General features: G+C 33.9%; 1 protein-coding gene across 15 annotated transcripts in view; it reads left to right on the plus strand.

Moving 5' to 3' along the window:
* The window catches only part of Tex16 (testis expressed gene 16), a 376,428-nt gene that overhangs the window by 68,083 nt on the left and 294,680 nt on the right, over positions 1-13,665 (plus strand). For all 15 annotated transcript variants that reach the window (XM_063279704.1, XM_063279698.1, XM_063279707.1 and 12 more), the window contains exon 5: positions 3,454-3,492. In XM_063279704.1, coding sequence (XP_063135774.1) covers positions 3,454-3,492 — 39 coding nt within the window. The remainder of the gene's footprint in view (positions 1-3,453; positions 3,493-13,665) is intronic.

Below are 13,665 nucleotides of genomic sequence, written 5' to 3' on the forward strand. Positions count from 1 at the left end.
CGGAGCTGGGGACCGAACCCAGGGCCTTGCGCTTCCTAGGTAAGCGCTCTACCACTGAGCTAAATCCCCAGCCCCCTAAATGTGAGATATTTTTACTCTCACATTCTTCCTTCATTGATGGAGAAAGTCACAACAGGGCTGGAGAGATATCTAAGTGGTTATAAGCTAGTGATGTTCTTGCAGAGTACCCAAGTTTGCTTCCTAGTTCCCAGATCAGTCAACTCACAACTGCCTGTAACTCCAGTTCCAGGGAGGTTAGATGTTTCTGGCCTCCAGGGCTACCCACACTCACTTGTACATACCCACATGGAAATGTCCACCTAATTATAATTTAAAAGTATAAAAAATTTAAAAAGTAGTAGTACTTATTAAAAACATTAGTGAACATTTAGATACTGATTAAAAAGTAATTTATTTTTAAAAAGATAAAGAACATTTTGTGATACATGGTGTAGTATAATCACTTTTCCACTATTTAATTGCAAGTCATCAGGAAATACTTAGTGTTTTTGCTATTGAAGCATAAAGTAGGAAATATGTTTTTATTGAGTTTGCCACTTTAATCCCTGAGTTTTTCATTTACATTAATTGATAGGGACAGTCTTAGGCTAAAACAGCATCAAAACCAATAATAGATAAGTGATGTTGGTGGGAACACAGCAAATTTATTTAGATATGCATTAATGGGTTTTCATTTCAGTTTTATATTATTTAGTTAAAGATAATTACTTGTAATGTAACTAAATTTTAATTCTTTTGAAAATAATTACAAAAAAGTATATGCTAATATTATTACAAATATGAATATGGCTCTATAACAAGGTCTTATCTCAGAAGTAAAGTTTCTTTTTCTCCAATGGAAAAGTAGGACAAAATATCTCCCTGTATCACCACAGTTACTATCACTGGAATTAGAAAGTATGTGTAACCTTTTCAAAAATCTTAATTGATCATAAGTTTTTAATAAAAGTAATTCTTGGCATATAAACAATAAGAAATGTTCCTCAATGCCAGAAAAATATAGGAAATGATGAAAATAATATTTTAAAACACCTACATTGTGATAGAAAATTGTTGAATTTTCTATTATTGTTTATTAATGTATTTCTATATTCATTTCTGTATCTATCCACAAATGTAGTAATGCTCAAATATGAGGCAAAATTCATCATTTTTGTTATTTCTATCCTGCTTTACAGTACAGAATGTGTTATAAGATATGTTACTAGTTTTGTATAGATTTTTATATTGTTGAAAAATTCTGGAAAATATAAAAATAGAATAATTCATTGCTTTTATCATGCCACTAATAGCAAGTTTTGTATGATGTCTCATAAATTTGGAAGTTTTAAATAAAACAATAGACATTTAAAAACATTTTGGTGTATTACCCATCTTGAATTATTAGGTAAAAGGATGAAAAACTTTCTTCATTTACTTTCATGGTAGATCTATTCCATAAAGATAAAGCACACTAAAAATTTCCTGTTAAGTCAGAGAAGTATTTTCTGATACTGAGTCTATTCTTTCCCACTCAACACTGTGAAATGTGGAGATTACTACACAATGTTCTTTAAAACATATTCTGTTGCCTAACTCCCAAGTAGCTATGACAAATGGTTAGCAATTTTAAGTATTTTAGAAGAATGCAATGTGATTTAGATAATGGCAAAGCAGATGGTTTACTGCTCAGCAAGTGGACAGAAGAAAAGATTAGTAGCTGACTTGATCTTAAGATTTAACTTCATTTTGGTTAATTGACCTTATTAGCTTAGCATTGAAAATTTTCTAATAACCCAGTTAAAAGTATTTTCCACATCTAACTTCTGAACCTTTCCTGTCATATGCAGTTTTCATTGAAATGCCATTTGATATTTTTAATTTCCAAGCACAGTGGAGTTAGATTTCAATTGCTCCAAAAATATTTCATAGAAAATATAGCCTAATGTTATTTAGTTACTGAGTATCCCATAGCAATATTTTAATGAATGAATAATTTTGAGATGCAAACATTATAATGAGTGAAACATCTTTAGGTGTAGTAGGAAGAAGTAACTACAGATGAAAATCAATTTGATAAAATTACTTAGCATACATAGTGTTACTGTGTGTGCTTCGATACTACTGTAATGACTAATGTCGTGTTGTAAAACATTACTCATTTTGCATATTAATCTTTTTATTCTTTGTCATTATATTGAAATATTTGAATTTTTTATTCAAATATTTAATGTTTGCTTCTGAGTACTTAAGCCTTCTCTCCCAAAGCAACTTAATTTCATTTTGTTCCTTCCTTCCTTCCTTCTTAAAAATTGTATATGATAGTTACACAAAATGATCAATTTCAATGTAACATTTTCACATATACATTTTACGTACTTGGTTTATTTATTTCCATATTATTATTGTGTCTTAGTACCTTTTTATCTTCGTGATGACCCTTAATTTTCCTATTCTTGTCTTTAACATTGTTTGAGAAAAAATTCTGAAAGCATTATATAACGTTGGAATCACCCTTTATTTTGGCCTTTAATCTAAATCTAACTTTTCTAGTTCTATTAATAGAAATTAAATTCTAATTTAAAGACCAAAGATGTGTGATAGCCAAAACTAAGTTCTGAATACATGACTAAGTATTTGAATAAAAATCTGGCTCCAAGTAAAAGATTGTATTGAAAGCAAAGAAAATATATTATTATCTTACTAGGTAATTTATTACTTATACCGCCTGTAAAGTAGAAACTTTTCCAAATTGATTCATAGCTATTTAAATTCCAGAATTGATGGCTGGTTAATTTTATAGACTCTGAGGTAAGTTACAGTTGTGATGGGGGACTTGAACTATTTGGACAGCTGCTGGAAATGTCATTCTATTAATAGCAAGACATGTGCTTGACTATGCCTACTATTCCCTTCTTTCAGTACTACTTGCTAACTATAAGATGACATGGTCAGTCTCCCAAAGCTCCCTGTTACTTGCAAATAGTTTTTCTTATATTTGGATCTGAAACACAATCATAATGGTTTTCTTTTCTTAGAAATAAGATTATCAAAGGTTCAAGTCTCCAGACTCAGGTGAATTTTATCTCTAGCTATGGAAATGGGAACTAAAACATAGATATGGCATTTCAGGAGCAGGAGTGGTAAACTCTTAAGCAAAAGAGAGGTCAAAATCTGGGACTGGAAATTTTGTCAATTAAGAATATTTTAACTTTTCTTTCTGAGTATAAAATTTTTAATATTTAAAATGCTGATTGAATATGAGCATAGACTCAGTTTTCACTGATTACATGTACTAAAATATTAATATATATGTATAATGGAAATAGAACTGAAATAGATTGCCACATTTCATGCTATTTTTATTGTTAACATCTTTTAAAATTATATTTTTTATTCTTCTGTTTGCTTTCCTAATAAGTTGTCTTGTTTCTCCCCTCCCCACACCTTTAGGGTAAAATTGAAGAGCAAGCTATGCACAGAGAAGACCAGGTAAGAAAGCAGTGGTGACAACTATAAAAGCAAGTCTATTATGTGAAGCAGAATATTTTTTACAATGTAAAGGATTAATTATAATGATATGGATATAATTTGCTTTGTAATTTCATGGTTAAAATATAGCTAATAAGATGTTTCAGGATCTTTACTATTAACAGCTGCTTATAATGTGGAAAAATGTGAGTCAAATTGGATCTTTTCAGTATGTCAGATATCCATAAGGGAAACATCTGGATGACTAAGTGGTTCATGTTGCATGAATACTAGTTAATCCTGTCTCTCTAAAACTTCTAGCACCTCATCTATTTTAATCCTGGGATTTTGTATGTTGTGGCAGTTTAGTATAGTGCTCTTTCTTCTTTTCTGTACTGATTAAGTAGTTCCTCCCTTCCTCCATCCCTCCCTCTCCCCCCCCTTTCTGGTGTGTGTGTGTGTGTGTGTGTGTGTGTGTGTGTGATGCATATTTATATGTGTATGCATAAGAGAGGGAGGGAGGAAGAAAGAGAGGGGGAGAGAGAAGGAGGGGGTTTCATTAACATCTGAGGCACAAAAACTTCAGCAAAGGCTTCTACTTAAAGTGAGCAGTGCCAAAATGCTGACTATTCTCCCCAAGTGATAAGCATTTACTAAATGCAACTTATTTTAAGGAATGTCTTTCTAGGGTTTTTCTTAATCTCAAATGCTGTGGACCTTTAATTTTATTGTACATTTGTGAATGTGTTTTTCAAATATTTATTTTATCAGAAAGGATTCCTACCACGGAAGTATTCATGGCCATGCTATTGCTAATTCTTCAGGTTTAAGACTAGTTAAATTGTCCCAAGTAGAAGTAAGTGTTTGCTCAGCTTAGAAGGAAGGCAGAGAGGAAGGAAGTGTGTGTGTGTGTGTGTGTGTGTGTGTGTGTGTGTGTGTGTGTGAGAGAGAGAGAGACCTAGAGAGAGAGACACAGAGAGACAGAGACACAGAGAGAGACACAGAGAGACACACAGAGAGAGACATAGATAGAGACACAGAGAGACAGAGTTATGTAATTATAGCATGCAATATTATTTCAATGATTCTTTTCTGTACTGAACAGACATTCTACCTGTCTGTGTAATATGTGTGCATACATACATGCTGGCATGCTTGGGCTTCCACTCGTTCATGCATGTGTGTGTGTGTTTGTGTGAAGGGGGAGGGAGGAGGCAGCATGGAATGTGTTATGGTATTATAGCATGCAAAATTGTTTAAGTGTTTTCTGGACAACATATACTATTTTGCCCTTTTTTTGCCATGGAAAATTTGGCTCTATTTTTGGTATGCACTGTATGTTTACTGGTTAACTTTTATCATTAAAATGATCTTATATTAAATACATGTGTGTGTGTGTGTGCACACATCACATATGCACATGTGCGCACGTGTGAGCACAGACACACATCTATGTATATCAAGTAAAAATAGAGGGATTGATAAACATGAATATATCACATCAAAAGGTTGTTGCTCAATCCATTTCTACTACTGTACTTAATAGAAAAAATCATTAAATATGAATAACCAAAGCAATTATATGAGCCTTGAAGATTGCAATAATATTTAAAGACAATCAACTTAGTATAGAATACTTATAAGATGCAGTAATTCAAAGTTTTTGGGTTAAAAATGTATTTCCAGGTCACCCATGTATTTTAGATATGTAAGTGTTCAATTAGAAAATGTTAATAAGGCCAGTATCTTCATATAGCCTATCTTAAGAAGAGTTTCATGCTTGATCACTTTGTCTTAATGTCACATGTCTGGGAGATTGACACCTTCTATGGATGTTGTCACCTTTAACCTGCTATTACTGCTTACTCTTAAATGTCTATGGTAGTTTCTCGTGGAAAAAACTAAATGACATATTAGGAACATCAAGTGAAATTTTGCCAGAATACGTTGTACACACATTTTATTTGAAATTATCTTATTATTTTGTTCATTATCTAATTTTAATATAGGGATGCTATTAGGGACGTGAAATTAGTTTAGTATGTGGCAATATCAAATACATTATGACTCTAAATTATTCAGCACGGAGTTTCAGAATGTATGTCCTGGACTTAAGCTACAGGTGTTTAAATTCCAGATGACAGTTACTGTTCTGTGACCTTGTACACAATTGTGTCTCAGAGTTTATGTAGCTTTATCTGCAAATGTAGATGATAGTGCCTGATATGAAATCATTAACATTAGGATTGTTTTTTCTCATGGTACTAAATAAATGTTTGCTATATTTGCTATTTCTCTCTGTCCACCTTTACTTCCTTTCACATTTTACCTTCCTTTCTTCCTACTCCTACTCCTTAATTATCATTTTTGTTAGTGTTACATAAAGGTATTTACCCTACATAATCTACAGCAGTGGTTCAAAACTTTTCAGGTGCTGCAACACTTTAAAACAGTTTCTTACATTGAGGTTATTACCACAACTATAAAATTATTTTAATTTCTACTTTATAACTGTTCCTTTGCTACTGTTATGAATTGTAATGTAAATATCTGATCTGCAGGATATCTGATATGCGACCACTATGAAAGGTGTGACTCACAAAATGAGATCCATTGATCTAGCATACTCTCTTCTTGCTTTTAACCTTCTCATGCCAGTCTTTTCCTCAGAATCCTAGCAGATAACTCTCAGACTGCCCAACTGATGATTAAAGAACCCTCCTGGGTTTAGTGCCTATCCTTAATGCTAGCTCCTTATTTATTTTTTTTGTGCATTCATTTTACTTCACTTCAGACAATGAAATCCTCTATTGTTTGCTAAGAGCATCAGATTGTGTGAATCAAGATGAAATGAAGCAAACCATAGTAAAACCTACAATGGCAAAAATAAAAGCAAACTATTAATAGTTTATATTTGTCTATAGCTTTATTACTGTAAAATACTATTATATAAATGAAACCTACATCACCACACACTCATAATTTCAGGCTTAAAATTTTGTTTGGAGATTCCTTATGATATGCTGCTCTCTTATAAAAAATGTTTCCCTGGAGCAGTGAAAATATGTACACAACATACACATACATATATATCTATATTTTTATCTTTGTATATCTGTATATTTATACCTATTTATTTTTGAGATAGAAAATCAAGTAAAACAGTCAAATAAAATTAAAAAAACATCCCTAGAGAAGATGTTATTAAATTAAATCTATTTTGTAGAATAATATGTGAATAAGACCCGTCAAAAAGTAATTTGTGAGATGGACCATCCAAATTAAAAAGAAATAAAACATGAGCAAAAAAGCAGAGGTTAAAAGCCACGTATGTTTGGCACATTGTGTAACATTATACCCTTAGCTATACATATGCAAGGGAAGATTAGTTGGGGAATCTTTGTGGATATGGGTAATGCTTTGTAGCTCCAAGAATTGAAGTTGTGGAGAAGTCTATTTTTAAGTTTTAATATAGTTTTCTAACTTTTCAATTCTTTAGTCTTTAGTCAAAAGAAAAATGATTGTTGGTCATATCTATAAATCATTATGTATATCATTTTTCTTTCATGTTTTGGCTATTTTCACACTTATAGAAAAGAAATTTAAGCAGTCTTGTTAATTTTGTGACAAATACAAACAGTTTTTATATGGCAGAAATATTTTGTTTATTTTTTTAAGATTTATTTATTTATTATATATAAGTACACTGTTGCTGTCTTCAGACACTCCAGAAGAGGGCATCAGATCTCATTACAGATGGTTGTGAGCCACCATGTGGGTGCTGGGATTTGAACTCAGGACCTCTGGAAGAGCTGTCAGTGCTCTTAACCACTAAGCCATCTCTCCAGTCCCTTATTTTGTTTATTTTTATTGCATGATATGAATTATAAAACCTGAGTGAAAGACTGGGAGGATGGCTTAGAAATTCACTCGCCAGCCAGTCAGTATAGTCAAATTGTTGAGCTTCAAGGTGATTTAAGAGTCCTTGGCTCAAAAAAGAAAATGAAGTGACATCAACTTCTGTCATCTACATAGGTGAGTGCTCATGCATATACATATACCACTGCACAACACACACACATACATACATTTATTAAAAAATAAATCAAGAGTTAATATATAAATCAGTGTTGTATTGGTTGTGGTGTAAGAATTACACACCTGGAAATAGCATGCACAGTGTGTGTGTGTGTGTGTGTGTGTGTGTGTGTGTGTATGTGTGTGTGTGTGTGTGTGCATGCACACGCACACGAATGCATACATGTGTAGACAACTGGTAAATATACATGCTACTATTACTAAGGAAGTATAACATAAAATTTACAAATAATAGTGAAATATACAGTATTATTTACAGTAAATTTTTATACCCAACCAATGCTGTGGAAATATTTTCATTGATTTTGTCCAAATGAAGCCAGCTATACTTAATAATGAGTGACTGTAATATCATGAATTTTAGTGAGCTTTTGATCTAATTAATGAGCAAAAAAGTGAAGTCATAAATAGGTGAGATGAAAATTTACTTGATCACTAATAATGTCAATCAAATTTTTAATCAAAAATTGTTTTTAAATTCAGAATAATGATTCACTTTTTGCTATTCATAATAGAAATGTTACATTTTGAAATTATATATATCATTAATATCGATCATTTTCATAAATCTAAATAACTAACAAAATAATAACAATTCAATTTGTCACACTTCTTAATTCTATATAAATACTTTTATGTGTGAATTAAAGCTACCTCCTTGATCAACTTGGGAATGAATGTAGAATAATATACCATCATATTAGTATAATAGATGAAAATACCTTTTTGTTGTTTTTATGTTTGTTTTTTAATCTGTCTTCTGTCTTTTTAAAAAATTCACTTTACATCCATCTCACAGCCTCCATCCCTCTCCCCACCCCATCCCATCTCCTCATTGCCCTCTCCTCTTCTTCTCTCCCTTGGGTGCCACTCCAACTGGGAACATCTAATCCCACCAGGTCTAGACACATCCTCTTTAAATGAGGTTCATCTAGGCAGTCCAAGTAGATGGGAAGGGGATCCAATAGTAAGGAACAGAGATCAAGACAGTCTAGTTCTGCTTGTTAGAGGACCCACATGAATACCAAGCTGTACATTTTCTGCTGGTGTGTCAGGGGCCTAGGTCCACACCCTGTATGGTTCCTGGCTAGTTAACAAGTCTCTGTGAGCCCCAATGGTCCCAAGTAGTTGACTTTGTGGGTCTTCTTGTGGTGTCCTTGACCCCTCCAACTTGCTCACTTCTATCCCCAACTCTTCCACAAGATTACCAGGGTTCTGCCTGATGCACAGCTGTGGGTCTCTGCATCTGCTTCCATTCACTGATCGATGAAGACTGTTAGGAGACAGATATGCTAGGTTCCTGTTTTGCAAGTACAGCAGAGTATCACTAAAAGTGTCATCTGTTTGGCTCTCTCATAGAATGGGTTTCAAGTTGGGGCAATCATTGGTTGGTTGTTCCCACAATCTCTGCTCCATCTTTATCCCTGGACATCTTGTAGGCAAGACAAATTTTGGGTTGAAGGTTTTATGAGTGCATTAACATCCCCTCCTCTCTTGTGGAGATTATCTTAAAACAACAAAATAGCTTAAAAACAACAAAGAATCGATAGGTTTTGATAATATTAATACCTTTATTTTTGTATGATCTAATTACATTTATTTTGTGTATGTGCACGTATATGTGTTTGTGTTTGTGTTTGTGTGTGTGTGTGTGTGTGTGTGTGTGTATGTTCATGTTTACACAGATGGGTGGCACATATGTGTGTATGCATAAGGATGCCAGAGAATAACCTCAGGTGTCATTCCTCAAGTGCCATCCCCATTTTGTTTGGGACAATGTCTCTCACAAGCTGTAGTTTATGCCCCAAAGATCCATCTGTCTCTGCCTCCCCAGATCTTGGATTTAAAGATCATGTCACTCACCCATATTTTATTTTATTTTATATTATTTTATTTTATTTTATTTTATTTTTATGTGTATTCTGAGGCTCAAATTCAAATCCTTGTGTTTTCAAGAAAAGTATTGTGCTGACTGAACTATCTTCGTAGACCCTGAGTTTATTTTTAATAATTTAAGAAATTGTTTGTAGAACCTACAATTTCAAAATTTGCCTCTAGCTAGCCTATAAAAGTCTACTTTAGAATTTTCTAGGAAGTTATTAGTTTCATTGATTAAATAAGAATCTGTAACCAGTACTGGGAGTTACTAAATATATTAAGGTATTAAATGATAAATCATACATAAGTCATCAGTAGAGAAAGGCAGTTGTAACAGTTATGCTGCCAGTGTTGGATTGTATGTTTAATGTTGGTTATTTGTGACATTGGTTAGCATTTCTCCCTGGGAAACTTGTATTTCTTGTAATATTATGGAAGTTAGGAATATCAAGCAAATTAACAAATGAAGAAAAGTAGAGTGTAGGACAGAGGGGATTGGTATATGGATATGATGGCAAACAATCTAACTCAGTAGTAACTCTGAAACAGTTATCTCCAAGTATATTATTTTTATAGTTTAATAACAAGCTCGGGGCTTACAACAATATTAATTTATTACTTAGAGCCCTGTAATGCAGACATTTAGTATGACTCTTAGTAGGATAATCTCAAAGTGCTTTGAGATAATTATTGCTTTGTTTATTCAGATTGTGGGAGAATCAAGTTCCTTGCGCTTACAGGGATTAGAGTACTTTTTCCTTGTTGGTTGTCAGTGAAAACCATTCCCAGATGCTGAATGCTCTGCACATTATTTGCTTCATAGCTTCCTTCCTTTATCTTCAAAGGCAGCAATAGCTTGTTTCTCCTATTTTTGAGTCTCTTTTAAGACTTTTTCAGTTTTTTGAAAGTTCTTTGAACTATTTGGTTTTTGCCTTCTAGTAGTGTGTTTAAAGGTCTGTGCTATTTGGCCTGGAGCCACTTACACAATAGAATATAATCTTTACATTTTAATGTCAGCTGATCCGTACCCTTAATTCTATTAGCATTCCATGGTCACTTATTCTTTTCATTTTGTGGATATCTGTAGTAGCCCCAGCCTACTGGAAAAAGACACTTCATTGATGAAGGGTGAGAACAATAGGTATGTAGGTACAATTAGAAGTTTTATCAGTTTATGAAAATTGCAGCAGTGTCTCCTCTAGGGTCTATGACTTCTCTAGCCATGGATAAATAGTTGGTTAGATTTATAGCACCAGACATGAATTCCCTAGTGAACTTAAGTCCAGTTCAACTGCCCTTAGTTAATCATGAATGCCACCTTTATAGCATTGGAGATACCGTGCTGAGCTAGTGTAGTTTATAGGTTTTACATATATATTGAGCTGTGCTAAATGGTCTCCTCTGGCAGCTTGCATATCAGCTTCTGGTACTATGAGAGCTAGTCCTCAGAGAGGAGGATTTCAGGCTATTTAAAACTAGATTCATTCAAGTGTTGTTTCCTAAGTGTGTGGTATCTTCAGCAGTTGGGTCGCATCTTCATGTTCTAGAGGCAACCAAGGGCAATGTCAGTAGCCTATATTGCTTTGAGAGTCTCTTGAACATCCCTGGAAAGAGTTTTCTGATGCCTGTTATATAGTATATGGCTCTTGGGGGCAGTATTATCATCTCATGTGGCATAGTTTTTTTTTAGATCATCTATTATTTTTAAAAGTAAAATAATTTCAAACAGATGTATATGTGTATATATATGCACACATATATTTCATGTTTTTATAAGCATATAAAATAATGTCTCCTTATGTGTTTATAGGCATCTTGACTGTTACTTATTATCTCTTTTCTCCTTCGTATAACTCTCTCTCCCCAGTTAAAGTCCCTGCCTAGTTTTTTCCAGTTCCCCTTTCAGTAGCACTGTATCTTACTATATCCCTCTATAGAGTTTATTATTTTCTACTTTACTATAATAATTACCTTTTTACTTTCTGGTCTTTTTCAATTGCTTCAGGTTATATACTCAAATATAAAGATTGAGAGCTAGGCTCTACAAATAGAAGTGAACATGTGGACTTTGGTTTTCTTGATCTGGATCAACTTAGTCTTCTATGTTCTAGTTCCATCCACTTACCTGAAAATTACCTGACTTCATTTTTCCTTACACTCAGATAGCATTCCATTGTGTATTTTACCACATTTTCATTATCTATTCATCATCTGAAAAACATTTAGGTTGTTTCCATTTCCTATCTACTATGAATGGAGTGGGGATGAATATGGCTAGGCATAGGATATTAAGTTCTTTAGGTATATGCCAGAGTAGTATAGCTGGTTTACATCATGATAGATCTCCTTTTAGCTTGTTTGAGCTCTCCACATTGATTTCCTAGTGGCCGCACAAGTTTACAATTCCACCAACAGTAATGGTTCTTGTTTCTCTATGTTTTTCCCAGTATTTGTCATCAAATGTTTTTAGTAACATTTTCATTAATTCTTGGGGAATTTAATAAAATTTATTTTGATTATGTTTAACCACCTTCCTTAATCCATATTTCCTAATTGTTAGTCTACTTTTTAAATTGGAAAATTAAAACCATTACCATGAAGAGAGATTATTGGCAATTATGTATCAAGTCTTGTTATTTGATTGCTTTATATGATTATTATTCTTTTTTTGTTGTTAATAATAATAATTTTCTTTCTATATTAACTTAAGCAGAGCAGAATTATTTGGTATTCTCCTAGATTCCTGGCCTGTCTAGTCTTAGATTCTTGGCCACCTAATAAGTGTCAGTTATGCCTACCATCTTGGAGGGCACTTTAAACCCAATCAGATCAGCTACTGGTTGGTTAGTCCCACAAAATTTTTGCTTCTTTTGTACTATCATATCTTGCAGGCAGTTAACCTTTGTAGATCAAAGTGTTTATAACCAGGTTAGTGTTTTTTTTTCTTTTTCCTTTTGTAGTGTGTGCACTGTACCTTCTAGTTCCTTGAATACTAGTTCAATAAATTTTGCAGATGTGGTCTTCTACAATAGTGCATTATTACCATCAGTTTGTAAAGAGGCTTGGAAATAGATGGGGTTGTTTGGGGGTCTCTATCGGCCTCATTGCCTAATAGTTCAAATAAATTTAAAGCAGTTTCTAGAATAGGAGCCTTCATTTTTAGAGGTTCTTTGGCTCATTATCTCATAATGCTTTGTCAAGACTTTTTTCCACACAGACACACATACACACACACAATTTTTTTATTCTTCTTTTATATATTTCATCGTCAGTTTCCTTTCACTGTACTCCTTCCAATCCCTCCTCTGAAATCCACTCTCCCTCAGATCCATTTCTCTTCCATTTCCCTTCAGAAAAAAAACAAAACAAAACAAAACAGGCCTCCCAGGCATATCAATCAAACATGGACTAACAAGTTACAGTACAAATAGGCACAAATCCTCACATCAAGGCAGTGTGAGGAAAACCAGTAGGAGGAAAAGGGTCCCAAGCATAGGCAACAGTCATTGACAGCCTCCCCCGGCAAACTGGGTGTCCCACATCACCCAGAACGTCAAACAGCATGTCTGTGTAGAGGACCTAGCTCAGACCCTGTCATACAGGGTCTGTGTTCATCATTTCAGTTCCTGTGAGCCCTTATGAGAGTCCTGCTTGGTTGATTCTGTAGGCCATGTTTTTGTGGTGTCCTTGAACTCTCTGGCTCCTACATAGAGTTCATCCTTTCCCTCTCATATAGGGTTCCAGTGGTTTAAGATGTGTGTCTCTGCATCTGCTCAAATCAGCTGCTGATGACAATTGGGCTAGGTACCAAAGTAAGAGTATATCAGAATCTCATTAGGAATCATTTCATTGATTTTATTCAGTTGATTTTGATTCTATCCAGAGTTTCTGGGATATCCTGTTTCTGGTTTTTTTTTTTAATCCAGGCAATGTGAGGCATAGGCTATGGGATCCCTCTTGTGGAGTTAGAATAGAGTTAGAGCAGTCATTGGTTGACCACTCCCATAAGTTCTGCAACATTATTATCCCAGCATATGTTGCAGGCAGAAGAGATTGTAGGTTGCAAAATTTGTGCTAGGTTGATGGCCCAATCTCACTGCTAGGAACCTTGCTGGTTATAGAGTATATCCAGTTCAGAATCTATATTCTCCAGTACTAGGAGACTTTGCTAGGTCCACTCTATGGGTTCCAGGGAGTTTCCACTCTACTATTTTTCTA

The sequence above is a fragment of the Rattus norvegicus genome, chromosome X (genome assembly GCF_036323735.1).
Source record: "Rattus norvegicus strain BN/NHsdMcwi chromosome X, GRCr8, whole genome shotgun sequence".
NCBI classification, from domain to species: domain Eukaryota; kingdom Metazoa; phylum Chordata; class Mammalia; order Rodentia; family Muridae; genus Rattus; species Rattus norvegicus.